Below are 17,887 nucleotides of genomic sequence, written 5' to 3'. Positions count from 1 at the left end.
CTACTCCTAGGCATTTTACCCATGAAAAGTGATAACACATATCCAGGCAAAGACTTGTGTACAAATGTTAATGACAGCTTTATTTGGAAAAGCCGAAAGCTGGAAACGACCCAAATGTCCAACAAGCTGGGGCATATCTGAACAGTGGAGTTCTGTTTAGCAATAACAAGGAAGGAACTACTGGTGTCTGCAACAGCGTGGACAAACCTCAGCATCATTATACTGTGAAAGAAGCTAAGCTAAAAAAGACTACGTGCTTAAACAATTCCACTTGCATAAAATCCTAGAACTTGCAAATTAAACTGTGATGATAAAAACCAGGTCAGTAGGCCCTAGCCAGTTTGGCTCAGTAGATAGAGCATCGGCCTGTGGACTGAAGGGTCCTTGGTTCGATTCCGGTCAAGGGCACATGCCCTGGTTGCGGGCTCGATCCCCAGTAGGGGGCATGTAGGAGGCAGCCAATCAATGACTCTCTCATCATTGATGTTTCTCTCTCCCTCTCCCTTCCTCTCTGAAATCAATAAAAATATATTTTAAAATAAACAAAAACACCAGGTCAGTGGTTATGTGGGAAAGTGAAGTGGGGAGAGGGCTGCATTGCTGGGTGTGCTGGCAAAGCCTGTGATCTTGATTGGGGTGCTGGCCCTCAAAATGTAGTTAAATATCAGCCCCTTTATAAAAGCCATTCCCGATTTCCAGGCTTCTCCCAATTAAATTCATTCCTTCCTTCAACAAACATTTTCAAGCTCCTACTATGTGCCAGGCACCGTGTGAGGTGAGCGCTGGGGACACAATGGGGAACAAGACCGTCCCTACGGAGCTTACATTCTAGCTGGGGGGAGACAGGCCATAAGCAACTAAACAAACACAAGACATAACGGTGATGAGTCAACAGGGCAAAAGGACAGGCTGCTTAGAGAGGGTAGTCTGGGGCCTTTCAGAGGTGACATTTGAGTAGAGACTTGGATGTCAGATGGAGGTGACCTTGCAAAGACGGGAGAAGTTCCAAGCAGAGGAGACGGCAAAGCTATGGGCCTAAGGAAGGGAAGGAGCTTGGCTACCTGAAGAATATAAGGAAGTGAGTGTGGATGGAGGTCTGTGAGTCGCCAGCAGAAAGGCAGGAGATGGGGCAGGAGAAGAGACGGGGCAGATCACGGGGGGCCCGTGAACCTGGTGGGGATATGAGTCCTGATCTACCTCCCAGCAGTTCACAGCAGGATCGGATGAGAAATGCACACACAGCGCAGTGCCTGGCGCCGGCAAACCACCCAGCCAGGGGGGCCAGGCTGTAAGGCCATGAGGCCTCTCAGGGACCTGCCACCCCCAGTTCAGAGCCCCCCACACGATTTCCAACCACCAGCACATGCATCTCTTTGCGAGAGGGTCTCTCTGGCCCCCAGATGCTCTGCTCACACTCAGGGCAGGTGGGATAACTCAGACTTAGTTCTACCTGCCTCCCATGTTCCCCCCTGGCAACCAGCTCCATAACTGCATCCTTAGCTGACTTCCATCCCTCTCGCTTCCCTCCCCACCTGGGTTTTCTGGGGTCACCTCCCCAGTCAGCCGGTTGCACTGGGAATGTTCTGGAGATCTAACATGGAGACCCCGGGCCCAGCTGTCACTCACGCACCTGCATACCAGTGATGGAGACGTGGCGGGACTCCACGGTGGGCCGCCGGGGCAGCCGTGGTGAGGACTGCGGGGAGCCCACGGGTGAGGAGGGTTGGGCCGGGTGGATGCAGCGGCCATTCGCATCCAGCTGGGACCGCTCCTGCAGGGACAGCTTGCGACTGGAGAGGTGGGGTCGGGCCTGGGACCCAGCGTCGAGGGGGCCTTCTGGGCCATCAGCCTCCAGGAGCGGGTCCTGGGCCAGGCAGTGGTCCACAGCGCAGTCCGGCTCGCACTCAGTGACCACGATGAAGGACTCCATGCCCAGTCGGATGCTCAGGGACGAGAGGCCCCGCAGGGCCTCGCAAGGCTTCTGGCCTTCGCTGCTGCTGCTGCTGCTCCCGCCCCCCAGCTCATCCTGGGGGGCGGCCCTGTCACTGCTGGGCTGACTAGAGACACATGATGACATGGTGCATGCGTGGGCCTCATCTGACAAGGACACTCCGGGGCAGTCCCATGAGCAGCGGTGCCACCTGCAGAGAGAGGAAGGGTCAGCGTCCACCCTGCTGCTGGCCCAGGCTGGGGCCTGGGTTGACATCTCTGAGTCTACACAGAAATGAACACTCCACATGTCCTTGCTTTAAAAGCCCCTCCTCACACATAAAGCAAGAATTCCAAACTCACCCTGGCCGGGAGGCTCCGTTAGTTGGGTGCCAACCCATCCACCAAAAGGTTGTGAGTTTGATTCTTGGTCAGGGCACAGACCTAGGTTGAGGATACAATCCCCGGTCTGGGCATATACAGGAGACAACCGATCAATGTTCCTCTCTTTCTAAAAAGCAATAAAAACATATCCTCAGGCGATAATTTAAAAAAAAGAAAAAGAATTCCAAACTCAATTTCAGAAGGAACCAAGTATGAGAAAACCCCAAAATAGAGCACGCAGGTCCCCTACAGAGGGGGCAGCTATTTCCAGCTCAAGCCAGCTATTGCTAAGCAGGAATCTGGGCCTAGTCCTGCCCAGTTTCCCCCCCTTTTTTTTTCTTCAAAAAAAGCCCTAAACCCAGAACGTTAGATGAGATCTCACAATTTTTTTTTTTTTTAATTAGCAATTCTTTCAAATCTTTTTGAATACTGGGTAGGCCAAATGGAACACCTCCAGGCTGCATCACTTCACCACGGGGATGATTCAAACAGCACTTCACAGTTTACAAAACATCTGCACATCAGCATAATCTCACAAGCACACGAGGCTGCTGGTTGGCTGTCATAGCCCCATACTGTAAAAGGCGAAGAAGCTGAGGCCTGAGAGAAGGAAGGGGATTATGTCCAAGGTCTCCTGATGCAAAGCCCACGTACACAGCAGTTGGGTCTCCTGGCCAACGATCCTCAACCAACAAGTGGGGGTCAGGGGTCACATCGGACAAAGGATGGGGGCCCGGACAGTGGGAGCCAGGGCAGTCTGTGTTACCCAAGGAGCCAGGCGCGGTTTTCCTAGTTCAGGCCCCAGCTGGTGCCTGCCAGATGTGAGGCAAACATGGGGTCAAGAACATGGATATCAAAATAGCTTGGTGGTTCCTCAAAAAATTAAACAGAGAAGTACCACATGACCGAGCAACTCTGTTCCGAGGTATACAACCTCCACGTCCACCCACAGAACAACGGATAAAGCACAACAGGACCCAGCCACACAATGCAAAGGATTCGGGCCTAAAAAGAAACGAAACCCTGGCATGTGCTACAATCTAGATGCGCTTCAAAATCATCATGCTACGCGAAGGAAACCAGACCCAAAGGTCACATCTGTATGGTTCTATTTATACAAAACGCCTAGAATAGGCAAATCCTCAGAGACAGAGTGGAGATTAGTGGCTGCCTAGGACTGGGGAGGTGTTGGGCAGAATGGGCGTGACTGCTAACCGGGACAGGGTTTCCTTTTGGGGTGAGGAAAATGTTCTGGAACTGGATAGATTGTGAATGTACTAAATGCCACTGCCTTGTATATTTTTAAATGGTTAATTTTTAAAAAAAGACCAATGCACTCCCTGAAGACTGTCAATTCCTTCCGTCTCTGGGACGGAAGATTATTAAACTTTGGTTCACGTGCTCAACCAATTCTGCTGGACAATTGTCATAGGTGCTGCTGGGACTCGGGGAGTACCTCCCCAGATGTGGACGGTGCCAGCTTCGTGCTGATCACCACATTACAAAGGTGCTCAGTGGAGAGATGTTATGAATAAATTATCTCCTGATGACACTGGGTGGCAGTGAGGGGATAAAGAGGAAGGTACAGATGGGAGCAGAAAGCCAGGGCTCCCCGGAGGAAGTAGAAGAGGGGCAGAGAAATGTCACTTGCCCTCCTGGGACCGTTCTAAAAGAGGTATTTCAGGAACAGCTTCTATGTCAGCCCATTTAGAAAGCGATGTAGGCAGATGGGCTCCCTGCTCTCATGCAGCGAGGAAAGACCAACGGAACAGCCATGAGGAAATAACCGTGTGTCCCAGCCTGGACACGGGCACAATTTATGAATACAGAGTTCACAGTAAAAGAACAACAAAAAGCCAATCACGTGACACGACGCGTGGCCGCTGTTAGGAGAATTACAAAGTCAAACTCCCATAAAATGGTTTGGTGGGTCCTCAAAACGTTCAACATAGAATGACCGCGTGCCCCAGCAAGTCTTCCACTAAGTATATGCCCAAAAGAATGGAAAGCAGGGATTCAAACAGATACACAGACACTCATGTTCACAGCAGCACAATTCACAATAGCCAAAAGGTGGAAACAACCCAAGGGTCCATCAACTGATGATGGATAAACAGAATGTGGTCTAACCATACAATGCAATATTATTCAGCCATAAAGAAGGAATGAAGTTCTGACATGTGCTAAGTGAAACAAGCTAGATATTAAAAGACAAACACCGTATGATTTCACTTATACGAGATACCAAGAGTAGGCAAATTCATAGAGACAGAAAGTAGAGTAGAGGTGAGCAGGGGCTGGTGGAGCGGGGAACAGGGAATCATTGCTTATGGGGTACAGAATTTCTGTTTGAGGTGATAAAAAAAATTCTAGAAGTAGTGATGATGGTTGCACAACATTGTGAATTGAACTAAAACCACTAACTGATACACATAAAAAATGATTAAAATTGTAAATTTCCTGTTATGTATATTTTACCGAAATCGAGAAAATAAACCCTAGCCAGTTTTTCTCAGTGGTTAGAGCGTCAGCCCGCAGACTGAAGGGTCACAGGTTCAATTCCAGTCAAGGGCATGAACCTCGGTTGTAGGCTTGATCCCCGGCCCCGGTCGGGAGGCAACCAATCCATGTCTCTCTCTCAAATCTATGTTTCTCTCTCTCTGTCCCTCCCACTACCTTCTACTGTCTAAAAACCAATGGAAAAAAATATCCTCGGTGAAAATTAAAAAAGGAAATCATCGTAAAACTGCAATGAAAACCACTTTTTCCAACTATGGGATAGACAAGGCCAAAAAATATAATAACAACAACACTATTTTGGTGAGGCCACAGGGAGTATGAATTGGCACCATCCTCACAAAGAGAAATTCGCCAATATTTAGCAAAATCCCAAATGCAGACCTTTGACTTAGCAATTCCGCACCCGAGTATTTATCTACAGGCAATCTCATACACACACAAAAAAAATGAGACGGTTTTGGTAATGTGGTTTGAAAGGGCCATCCACAGGGGACTGAGGAAATAAAATGAAAATGAGGTGCACGTACCCCAGGAGAAAACCATGCTTTTCTTTTAAAAGAGGTGACTCTACACACCCTAATGTGAATGAGCTCCAAGACACACCATTTATTACAGGGGGGAAACGAACGCATTAGTATGCTGCTGCCGGCGCAGGGGGAAAGGCCACACACGCGTTCATGATTGCACGTGCAGAGCACTTTTCTGGAAAGGGACATGAGACAATGGTTAACAGTGGCCTCCCTTGGTTTGCACAAGTGGGGAAACTAGGTGGGAGGGGCTGACTTTTCACTGTATGTACCTTTAGTTTAAAAGTAAAAATTGGAAAGAAGATAACTGTAGCCATGATAGGACTTAGGATGATAAGGCTATCTGTGGGGTGAGAGAGGGGGAGCGTGCATCAGAATATCTGAGAAAGGAGTCTCAACTGTGGTCCTGTCTTGGCTTCCCTATCAGTTAAAGAATAAAACCCGCCCTGACCAGTTTGGCTCAGTGGCTAGAGCGTCCGCGGGCGGACTGAAGAGTCCCAGGTTCGATTCCGGTCAAGGGCATGTACCTTGGTTGCGGGCACATCCCCAGTAGGGGGTGTGCAGGAGGCAGCTGATGGATGTTTCTCTCTCATCGATGTTTCTAACTCTCTATCCCTCTCCCTTCCTCTCTGTAAAAAATCAATAAAATATATTTTTTTAAAAAGAATAAAACCTGCCGAAGCCGGTTTGGCTCAGTGGGTGGAGCGTCAGCCTGTGGACTGAAAAGGTCCCAGGTTCGATTCCGGTCAAGGGCATGTACCTGGGTTGCGGGCCCATCCCCAGTGGGAGATGTGCAGGAGGCAGCTGATCGATGTTTCTCTCTCATTGATGTTTCTAACTCTCTATCTCTCTCCCTTCCTCTCTGTAAAAAATCAATAAAATATATTTTAAAAAAAAAAAGAATAAAACCTAAGTTCAATGTTTTCTGTGAACCCGCTGCTATTACATTACATATCCCTTTTATGGTTCTTGTCTCCCAGGAGGGGAAAAGCAGGGCCCCTGAAGTTCAACTGCTTGAGCTGGCTTGGACAAGTGACTTAGCCGCTCTCGGCCTCAGGTTCTTATCTATAAAATGGGCACTCACCCAATAGTCATGAGGACTATTAAATGGACCCTCACTCAATATCCTGCCTGGTACATGGTCAAGTGGTCAAAAAGCTATTATTTCCACAAATGCCTATTCAATGCTTACTACTGCCAGGCTGTGTTCCAGAATGTTCCTAGGAGGTACTGATGTCCAAGACACCAATCCGTTCTTTTTTTTTTTTAATATATTTTTATTGATTTATTTCAGAGAAGAAGGGAGAGGGAGAGAGAAAGAGAAACATCAATGATGAGAGAATGATTGATCAGCTGCCTCCTGCGTGCCCCCCACTGGGGATCCAGTGCACAACTTGGGCATGTGCCCTTGGCTGGAATTGAACCCGGGACCCTTCAGTCTGCAGACCGATGCTCTATCCACTGAGCCAAACCAGCTAGGGCCAGCCTGCTCTTGTGTGGCTCCCGGAGCCCTGGCCGTGTGGCCCGTCCTCCCACCCAGAGCCACCTCTGCCAGGGCGGCAGAGTTCCTGAAAAGAAAGCGAGCCTGGCAGCACCTGAGAACGTTAATGGAGATTTGCTTTTCTTGCCAAGAGAGAAACAATTGCTTATTGATTTCCACTCCAGGCCAAGGACACCAAACCTCCCCCTCCCCACCTCACCCCCCGGAAAAGCTGCTTTAATCAGTCTCCCTGACAAGCTGGCACCTGGCCTAGCCTTGGCCTTGGCCATTGAGGTCTGGAGGAGGGAGGAGAAGAGATATACACTGGCCGAGACTGAGCTGGGCGCCTGTGTGCTGCAGGGGCAGGTGTGTCTGGGTCTCAGATCTCAAGGCCACCTGGAGGCCACTGGTCCGCAGTGAGGCCTGGCAGGCAAGGGCTTGGGCATTCAGCCTGACAATAATAGGAACTTCTGCCACAGACCCCTGCAAGAGTGGAGGTCACAAACCCTATAAGGTCACAGGCCCTGTGAGGATTTGATAGAACCTGTCAACACACGCCCAAAGAGGAAAAAGTACACAAAGACAATGGTTAGCATAACAGCAGCAACAGCTAACACCCAGATGAGCACTTATCATGCACCACACTAGGCTAATGGCTCTGCCAGGGTCATGTAATCCTCCCGGGGCCCCTGTGGGGGAGAGGGAGGGACTGCTGAGCATTTGATTTCAGGGCCCCATTGTAAGAGGGCCTCTCTGCATAGATGCTAAGGTTGGACAAAATGCCAAGAGGCCTCTCCCCTGAGCCTCCTGCCCCAACCCGGGTCCCTCCCCCAGCCCCGAAGGCCTTCCCCACCGCCCTTGGCTGCCAGCCCGAGCTCCCCTGTCCTCTCACAGGGCAGCACAATTGAGCAACCGGACTCTCCCTGGAGCAGATGAACCCAGGCTCAGGGCCAGGATGGAGGGAAGCGCTCCTTCCTCTGCCAGGAAGCACTGTCCCATTTCCTGGAGGCCGTTTCCAACCTGCACCTGTTCACCGAATGCAGAGGCCTCCACGGGAGCCACAACGCAGCAGGCAGCCAGTGAGGGTGCCAAGGTCTTGCCGGGAGACACACACACACACACACACACACACACACATACACACACACAGTGCAGGGTCCCCAAAGCCAGGGATGACACCCTTCCTGGGATAGCAGGCATGGTTAGCCATATCCTCTCCCATGTGGGGAAACTGAGGCCCAGGGAGGCCCTAAAGAAAAGTCACTCACCTATAGGTTCTTTCATCAAGTGATTATTGAGAACCCACTATGTGTTGGACAAACAAAACAGACATACTTTATTTTTTTTTTAATTGATTTTAGCCCTGACCGGTTTGGCTCAGTGGATAGAGCGTCAGCCTGTGGACTGAAGGGTCCTGGGTTCGATTCCGGCTAAGGGCATGTACCTTGGTTGCAGGCACATCCCCAGTAGGGGGTGTGCAGGAGGCAGCTGATGGATGTTTCTCTCTCATTGATGTCTCTAACTCTCTATCCCTCTCCCATCCTCTCTGTGAAAAATCAATAAAATATATTGTTTAAAAAATTGATTTTAGAGAGAGAGGAAAGGAGAGGGAGAGGGTGAGGGAGAGGAACAGAGAGAGAGAAACATCTATGTGAAAGAGATATTGATTAGTTGCCTCCCAGACCAGGGATCGGTGGTCACCTGCTCCAACCATTTCATCTCACCCAAGAGAAAATGAAGGCCCATAAAGTATAATGACTTGCCCAAAGTCACACAGAGGTACTAGGCAGAGCTAAAACTGATCTGAGTTCTCCAGGAAGGGACTGAAAATTACTGGTGCAGTCTTGCAATGTCCACATACTGTGGCCAGGCTGGGCCCAAATCTCTCATCGCGGGGAGCCCAGTCTTCCGCCTTCCTGAGACCACGGCCTGTGTGAGGAGAGAGGGCCACGGCACCGCGTCTCACGGTGCTCGGAAAGCAATGCACAGGGTCTGGGCATGGCGACACTGATCTGACGTCACTTAGGTCTGTGGCTTTGCCTCTCTTGTTTATTGATGAACTCCATGTTCTAAAACTTCCTAGATTATCATTGGCACTCAATAAATATTAGCTAGAGGTCATTGTTTGTTTCATGCATCCCAAGGCCACTCAGAAAGCCAGAAGCTTTCTTTAGCTGGCCTGTGCGCCTTTAGTCTGATAACAGTGGCCTGGTTTCTGTCTGGAAACCCATCCTTCCGTGTGAAAGGCCACTCCCTGGAGCTGTCTGCACCACCAGCTTCAGTAGCTCCCGTATGACTCAAGCCTGGTCAACTGGGCATCAACTGCTCTGGTCAAGTGACTGATTCAAGAGTAGGTGTGTGATCCAAGTCAGTCTACCAAGTCTAATTTTAAGGTTTTTGTAGAAATATTAATAATAATAAAAAAAAAAGAATGTCTCTTTCTGTGGAACTTAGCGCAATGAGGATATACTTCTAGAGTGTCAGGGGTTGAGGAGAACCTGGCCTTAGAATGAAGTTGACTGAGCGGGAAGAGAGGCAACAGATAGAGGAGAACTGAGATAGGAGGTAATTGTTTGGGTACCTGGATCCAGCCATGCCTGAAGCCCATATACCACAGGAGTTTGTAACTACATGACTCAATAAACTCCCATTTTTGCGTAGGTTAGTTTGGGATCCGTTTTCTGTCACTCACAACCAAGTATCCTGACTGACAGATGACACAGGAAGGATTGACAGAAAAGCTTCTTCACACCCTGGCCTGGTGGCTCAGTTGGCTGCTGCATTATCCCATATACCAAACGGTTGCAGGTTCAATCCCACGTAGGGGAGGCAACCAATCGATGTTTCTCTCTCACATACATGTTTCTCTCCCTCTCTCCCTTCCTCTCACTCTAAAATCAATAAGAAAACATATCCTTGGATGAGGATTAAAACACCTTCCTTTCCCTTCCCTTCCTTTCCCTCCCCTCCCCTCCCCTCCCCTTCCCTTCCCTCTCTCTTTCTTTTAAACAAAACTTCTTTACTAAGCTCCCTGCCAGATGATCAATCAGTTCTCTACACCTTAAGGCTCCCAACCAGGCCAAATTGCCAGGCAGCTACAAGATAGCCTTCACCTCAACCAGTAGTTCCAAAGTCTCTCTCTCTCTCTCTTCCTCCATCTCTCTCTTTAATCTTAAAAAAAATTAAAATCAAGGATGGGGAAGGACGGATGAACAGGACAGAGTGAAGAGAAAAAACTAACCAGCACTTTCCAACAGAAGAGCTGCCCCACTGTAGCAGCTGCTACGATAGTGGTGGATGCAATGAGAGTCACGGCTAGCCTTCCTGAGTGCTTGCCGAGTGCCAGGTGCTATTCTAAGCACTCTGCATGTCTCATCTCATTTAATCATCACAACAACTGTACGAGCTAGGTACTGTACCATGCCTATTTCACGGGTGATGGCACAGAGAGTCTGAGTGACTGGCCCACAATCACACAGTGCTTTGGGCGAAATCAAAGGCTCCTAGAAGAGGTAGAACTTTGTGACCAGGCTCAGCAGAACCCCTCTTCTTAGTCATGTGACCTTGGGGACAATACCCACCTCACTCGGGACACAGGCCCCTGCACACAGTATACGCTCCCCAAATGGAAGCTGCTGCCAAGAAAGCACTTCGGTGGCCATCAAGTTCAAGCCCCTGAATTGGTTTTAATTTATATTACAACAAAAGTGTTTTATCTCGCCGAAACCGGTTTGGCTCAGTGGATAGAGCGTCGGCCTGCGGACTGAAGGGTCCCGGGTTCGGTTCCGGTCAAGGGCATGTACCTGGGTTGCGGGCACATCCCCAGTAGGAGGTGTGCAGGAGGCAGCTGATCGATGTTTCTCTCTCATCGATGTTTCTAACTCTCTATCTCTCTCCCTTCCTCTCTGTAAAAAATCAATAAAATATATTTTTTAAAAAAAATGTTTTATCTCTAATCCCACCATACTAACTTAACTCTTCATCTTCCCCTCTGTTGTCCACAGGCATCACTTTCTCACAAAATTAATGTAATTACAGTATCATTTCGCATCCTTGCTCGTTTGTGTCATAACAATCTGCACGCTCTCTCAGCTTTCAGGATCGGCACGCCAGGGCTGCAGATGGGGTTGCTGCGACCCAGGAAGGTGAAATGTTCCGGGCTGGGCCAGAACAAGAACCAGGTGTCCTGACCCCTGAAGCCCTAGTTCCCTGCAGCCCTGGATGCTTACGGAGCAAGAAGGTCAGCTGTCTTAAGAGTTGCTAGGCAGCTACTGTTCAGTCAATGATAAAGCACCACGGAGAGGGACCCCAATCAAGCAGCCAGGTATCTAAAGACAGGTGTGTACTGGTGGCCTTGAAGAGTGAGGAAGTATGAATGTGGGGTGGGGGTATTTGGAAAAGGGAGGTAGGAACCATCTCCCTCCCTCCCTCCCTCCCTCCCTCCCTCCCTCCCTTCCTTCCTTCCTCTCCTCTCATTGAATCCCTCCCAATCTTTCACTGGCCCAAAACAAGAGGCAGCGAAACTGGAATTGCAATTTTTAATGAGAAGAAAAAGACTTCGACTCTAACATGCTGCAGCTTAGCAAATCAGAGACAGAGGGGGCCAACTCAGAAGCCACAGAAATCCACAGGCATCGGCACCCTGCCCACCCATGGCCCTCCTCCCTCCCTCTTCCCTGCTTTTGGGGGCGATGTTCAATCTAGCTCAGCCGTGGGCAAACTACGGGCAAACTACGGCCAGCGGGCGAATCCGGCCCGTTTGAAATGAATAAAACTAAAAAAAAAAAAAAGACCGTACCCTTTTATGTAACGATGTTTACTTGGAATTTATATTAGTTCACACAAACACTCCATCCATGCTTTTGTTCCGGCCCTCCGGTCCAGTTTAAGAACCCATTGTGGCCCTCGAGTCAAAAAGTTTGCCCACCCCTGATCCTCTCTCTTTCCCCAGCCTCCAGCACAAAGCAACCCCAGCCAGGGGCAAAGGCGGGCTGGGAGCGGCTCTGGAGTCCTAACCCTGTCCTCCACACCTGGACCTAAAGGGTGGGAGAGCTGTCTGGGATGAATCTAAGTGAAACTTTCCACCAGAGGTACTGAAGGTAAAACCCCCAAGTACCTTTAAGAAAGCATAAGGGAGGCGTCCTTCCCCCAACACCCTGCCCCCCACTCAAACCACCGGTTCCCCATTTAAACTCCGGCAGCAGAGGCTTATCTCAGGCACCACCCACAATGCCCCTTCCTGCCCGCTTGCTTCCTACCTGTGTCCCAGCCACAAAGACTTTGGCATCCCAGCGCCCCCATTTCTCATTTCCTTAAGGGACAGTCCTTCTCTCCCCTTAAATTTGCAATTAGCATGTTTCTCTCTCCCACTGCCATCTCGCCACTATTTACAGAAGCCAACAGGATAAAAACAGACAACATAAAAATAGTTTCCCGACAGCTTTCAGGATGGGGTGGGGTGGGGGTGGGGGCACCACAGACTCTTGGGATTTTCTTTCCTTTTCAAAATGGAAAATGCTAGACTCCTTTATCTCTTCCAAAGCACTCCCCAGGAGTTCAGACCACTCACCTGGGAGCTCCTGGGGGACAGAGACCAAGCCCCCACCTTCCTCAGTCCCCAGGGCAGAGCTTGTCACCAGCCCCCAGAAGTGCTGGTTGGCTCAGTGGAAGCTCACCAGAGCTTCAGCGCCAGGACCCCGTTCTGCCCTCTTTCCATCAACTACTGGGCCTCCTTCCAGCCTTCCAAAAACACAAGCCAGTCAACAACACAAAACTTTGGCTTTTCTCTGTGCTTAAAATGTTTCATAATTGAATAAAAAAAAAAACTCATCGGCAACACTACAAACACAAACGCGTTGAAACGGAAAACGTCAGTGGCGAAAATCATTCCTTCCTCATTTTGGTCATTAACATCACCCAGCAGGGAATGCCAGAGCAGGGGGTGCGTCTTCCCTTCGAAGACTCACCCACTCACCTCCTTTTAAATATGCCTTTTTATGTTTCTTTCATTTTGTTGAGGAAGGGATCCAATCAGGGACGAAGGAAAAAACTACTCGTTCAAACTCTTATTTTTTCAGAGAGCAAAACCGTTCGGAAATTATTTCTATGCATAACCTCCTGGAGGAGGCGACGTCCACTCCATGAGAAAATGGGCAACCTTTGCCAGCACGACGAGGTCAAGAGAGCCTGTCAGGAAACCAAACAGATCTCCAGGGACCTGAGTCTTGATTTTCTCATCTGTAAAATGGAGCTAATGTGGCCTACCTTGAGGGTAGCTGTCCAGTCGATCTTCTATATCAGGCGTGGGGAACGTCCGGACCGGCAAATCATTTGGTCTGGCCCTGCCAAGGCATGAGGGGTGAGTTAATTAAATGTTTGACCAACCAGGGGATTGTCAAGGGCGGGGGGAAAAAGGAGACATATGTAATACCCTTTGTAAGACTTTAAGCAATAAAACAATTTAAAAAAAAAATAAAAATAAAAATAAATAAAAACAATATGGAACATGAAAAATAAATAAATAAATGTTTGACCAAATATAACAGACTAAGTTTTAAGTTGATAATTTTGTATGACCTGCAAATGACGTTATAAATATCCAAATGGTCCCTGACAGAAAAAAGGTTCCCCACCCCTGTTCTATATGAAAGTGCCCAGCATACAGCTTGGCTCATAGTTAAGGCCCCCAAAAGTGGGAGGGGTGGGGGGGCTGGTCTTTTCTGGGCTTCTCCAGTTCAGTTTTCAGGGTGCTCAGCTGCTTGAATGGGCATCAAGGGAGACTGATGTGGCTCCACCCGACCACTGAGTTAGGGCACGGTCTACCAAAGGAAAATCTGAAATAGCGTCTGCCCCAGATCTTTCTTTACTCTGTATATTTACTTACCTGGAAAAAGTGTCCCAGAATATACACCACTGAAATTACTTGGGGGCCCATACTAGACATATCATGGTGACTGAAAAGAATGGACCTAAATGACATTGAGACTCCCTGAAGCTCAGCTGACATGGCTCAGTGGTTGAGCATTGACTTATGAACCAGGAGGTGGAGGTTCAATTCCCGGTCAGGGTACATGCCTGGGTTGTGGGCTCCATCCCCAGTAAGGGGCGTGCAGGAGGCAGCTGATCAATGATTCTCTCTCATCTTTGATGTTTGTATTTCTCACCTCCTCTCCTTAACTCTCCGAAATCAATAAAAAGAAATTTTTTTAAGAAGGACTCCCTAAAAATCATACTTATGTAATACTTGTGCACTGCCCCCAGGGGGGTGATGGGCTTAGAAGGGAGCTAGGATTCCTGAGGAAGAGTAGGTGGGGATGAAATTAAGGTAGTCCCAAAAACCTGGTTCCAGGAAGCTGATCCCCAATTGATTTCAGAGAATCTTTCTTCTATCACCCTCTCCCTGCAAATGGAATGACAAAATAATGTCGTATGCCCAGAGTTTATTAATTGGGGGCTGCAGAGGCAGAGGAATAAAGTGGCCTTAAAAAGCCCTCATGGTAGAAAAAAAACGATGGAGAAACAAAATGTGGTCCATCCACCCACAGGAGTATTACTCAGCCATAAACAGAAAGCACTGATATATTCTACGGCTTGTAGGAACCTTGAAAATATTCCATGAAAGAAGCCAGACACAAAAGGCCCCATATTATTATCAGGTCAGTGGGGTAACTAGCACAGCCCAAAAGAAGGAAAGCCCATTCCATAAGGAAATTTTCCCAACTTCCAGGAATGAAGGCACAGAAACGCAGGCAAAGACTCCTGCAGCCTGCGGAGTCAGGCCTCTCTAACCCGGTCCAAAGAGAGGAGCTATTGGGAAAGCAAGACATCTGCAAAGAAATAGCAATACAAGGCCCTCTGACCCAAAGGAACATCTGAAATAGCGTTTGCCCCAAATCTCCAGGATCGGGAAAGGAAATGGGAACCATATGCTACCCATGGCCACAAGAGGAAGGCATGCCAGGGAGACGGTCACCAGTGACCCCAAACAAATTACTGAACTTCACTGAATCCCTCCATGAAATGGGTTCGTGGGGGAATACAGGAAACTCTGTGGTCCATGTTAACATTTAAGTTCAAATGCCAAGAAAATAGGCTTGGCCCACGCCACCTGGCCCATCCATCCCTCCCTCCTGAGGGAGGTGCCTCCCCACCCGCCAGCCCACGGAGGAGGCTGCAGAAAGTTTTCCTGGGGGCCAGGTCATGCTGTCCTATCCCCCTCCCCTCCTCCTCCCATCCAAACGCCACTCTTTAGCCCATTCTTCAAGACTCTGCACAAATGACACCTCCTTCAGGGAGTCTCCTGGACTGACACCAGGCAGAAGGGATTTCTCCAGAACCCCCCACTGCCCTCTGCTCCCCTCATTCCCACAACACTTATCCCTCCAGGAATTCCTCAACAGGGGTACTCCTGGCGTTTAAGACGGGGCAATTCTTCATGTCTGCCAAAGATCTGGCCTGCCTGGAGGACTTTTGGCATCCCTGGCTCCTGCTCCCCCAAACCAGGCGTGCTCAGCATCATTTTGAAACCAAAAGTCGCCCCACACTTTCCCAAACACTGGCCGGGAAGTTGGGACCACCCTGCTAAGACCTGCAGTTATTAGTAAATATATTTGGCTGCCAGACCGTTAACAACCTGGCAAGAAGACAAGCCTAAGCTGATCAGCATGACCACCAGGCCTGCTTGGACCTGAGTCCTCACGGGCTGGTTCGGTAAACAAATCTAGGCTCCTCAAGAAGCTGAGGGTGGCCTGGCAAGAGTCCCTGCTCTACAACAGGTGATCAAGTACAAAGGCTCGAAGACCTGACATATTTGGGTTCACCGTGTGACCCTGGGCAAGTCACTTAACCTCTCTGAGCCCCTCCGTAAATGGGGCTAACTCCTGGCAACACTGCAGGATGATTTCAAGCCTCAATCTTCTCATCTCTACAATGGGGATAAAAATCTCAAACCTCATAGGATATTTTTAGACATTAAATGAGATCATGCAAATAACACACAGCACCGGACTTAGGAGCCCATCAAATGGTGGCTGTTTTTTATTTAAAAATGTGTCGTGTGCTCTCTGCAAATGGCTGCTTTCTGTATAGAAAGGGTTTATGAGAGCAATCTAAATGGAGGGTTCGGGCTCAGCAAGAGGCTGCATTTGCATAGCATATACACTGTTTATTCTTAAATTGCATGTTTTGTGGGGTGGCTTGGAGAAGGGGTCTAACTCTCCCAAAGCCCTCCCCTTCCTACGGCCCTGCCTTCCCCTGGGAACAAGGATGTCTGTGGGGACACAGAGCTGTCCTCTTCTTCACTGGAGGGCAAGCATAGCCAGGAGAGGGGAGTAGGAACTGACGGCACAGCTCTGGGGCACAAGAAGTTTCTACCCCTAGGACTGTGGGGACTACCAGGCTGAGGAAGGCAAAAGTTGCCTCTAAGGAGGAACCCCCTTCCACACTGCATGTCCCACCCTGAGGCCAGCATGCCCCTCTCTTGCTGACACACTGAGTTTCCACCCACCCGAACTCCACCCACCACCCCCCCCCCCCAACCTTATGGGGGACATAGGAGGGGCTGAGGTGCATCCTCTTCAGCACCAACTGAGAGCAGCCAGGATGGCTGGCAAAGATGAGAAAACGCCCTACTTCCCAAACTAGGCAGTGCAGAAGCTGGGGAGCCAGGGAAAGGTCAAGGCTGGAGCGGGAGGCAACCCAGGCATCCAGACCCAGTGTTGAGCGGGGCTGCGCCCGGGCATCCCCGCGTCCTCAGTCAGGCAGAGGATGCCGGCAAAGGCACCTCGCTGCACGCACAGCTAGCGTCTGCGGCCCGGGGTGAATTTAGGTCAAAAGGACCAAGGCTGTGAGGTTCCAGCCTAGAGACTTGGGGAGCGGGCGGGGACCGAGGGCCCACAGAGGAGAGGCAACGGTCCCGGCCCCACAACTGCAAGCCTGGGGTCGTGCCGCCAGGTGTCCAACCTCCCAGGGCCGGCGTTCGCCTCCAGGACCAGCGGGGTGCGGGGGTGGGGTGCTCCATTTCCATGGGCCCTCTCCTTCCCTGCGCGCTCCAGCCACCCCCACCTGTCAAGCGCGAGGCGGTGGGCCTAGGCTGCCTCGGCCCCCGGTGACCTCGGTTCCAAACTCCGGGACCGCCCCTGCTACCCCGGGCAGGGCGCTGTCCCGCCGCCGAGAAGCCACCTCGAGGCCCCGGCGCTCAGAGGATGCGGAGGAAGGGGCGCCCGGGACCTCGCCCCCACGTGGCGGGGCGTGGGACAGCGCACGTGGGGTCCCCTTAGTGGAGGGGACCTGGGGCCGACCTCCGGGCTTTGTCTGCAATCCCGGCAGTGGTCGCCCCGCCCCGAGGCCGAGGGCGCCGAGGGGGCCGGGGTTGCAGTGGCTGCGTCCCCCGCTCGCTACCCGGCTCCCGCCAGCTCACCTGGGCTCCGCGCCGCCACCGCTGCCGCCGCCTCCCGCGCTCTGCACCCCCGGCTCCGCGGGGCTCTGCTCCGCTCTGCGCGGCTCCAGCAGGCGCGCGGGGGGCGGGGGCGGGAGGAGCCGCCCCGGTCCCTGCTCGGGCGCGACGCCGCCCCGGGCTGCGCGGGGATTGGCCGCGGCCGCTGGAAACCCGCCCGCGCCCGCCGCTCTCGGCGCGTCCCCGCCGTTCGGCCCGGCGCGGGGGAGGGCGAGGAGGCGGGAGCCCCCGGAGACGAAAGTAGCAGCGAGGCGGAAAGAAGAAAAGGGGGGAGGTGGAGGGGGTTGCGGTCGGGCCGGGAAGGGGTGGGAGGAGGCCGCGGACCAGGGAGGGCGGGGGAGACCCAACCGGGGGCACGAGCGCGGGAGGCTACGCTGCCACTTGGGCCCCGCCCGCCGCGCGCACCTGCCCCGGTTCTCCCCGCGGCGGCCGCGGCACCCTTCGGGAGGCTGGTTTAGTTTTGTTTTTAGCCACACGCGGGAACTGCAGGGTGGCGGCTGAGCCCCGGAAAGTTTCCCGAGGCTGCGGGACACCCCTTCGGGGGAACCCCCTTCCACGCCCATCTCCCCCCCCACCCCCCATCACTGCTCAGGG

At 51.3% G+C, this 17,887-nt stretch overlaps 1 protein-coding gene across 4 annotated transcripts in view; it reads right to left on the bottom strand.

Moving 5' to 3' along the window:
* Positions 1–17,442, bottom strand: part of CAMKK2 (calcium/calmodulin dependent protein kinase kinase 2) — a 46,395-nt gene extending 28,953 nt beyond the window's left edge. Inside the window, exons 1-3 of one of the 4 annotated variants that reach the window (XM_036353604.1) lie at positions 17,258–17,442; positions 13,105–13,181; positions 1,631–2,141 (exon numbers count right to left, since the gene is read on the bottom strand). In XM_036353604.1, the coding sequence (XP_036209497.1) occupies positions 1,631–2,077 (447 nt within the window). In that variant the 5' untranslated portion in view covers positions 2,078–2,141; positions 13,105–13,181; positions 17,258–17,442. The remainder of the gene's footprint in view (positions 1–1,630; positions 2,142–13,104; positions 13,182–17,257) is intronic. The other 3 variants (XM_036353602.1, XM_036353603.1, XM_036353601.1) reach the window with 3 other exon arrangements.
* Between the last annotated feature and the right edge of the window lie 445 nt (positions 17,443–17,887).

Source organism: Myotis myotis, unplaced genomic scaffold (assembly GCF_014108235.1).
Source record: "Myotis myotis isolate mMyoMyo1 unplaced genomic scaffold, mMyoMyo1.p scaffold_m19_p_20, whole genome shotgun sequence".
Taxonomy (NCBI): Eukaryota; Metazoa; Chordata; class Mammalia; order Chiroptera; family Vespertilionidae; genus Myotis; species Myotis myotis.
Note: the sequence above shows the minus strand (reverse complement) of the source record. Positions and strands in the feature narration are given on the sequence as shown.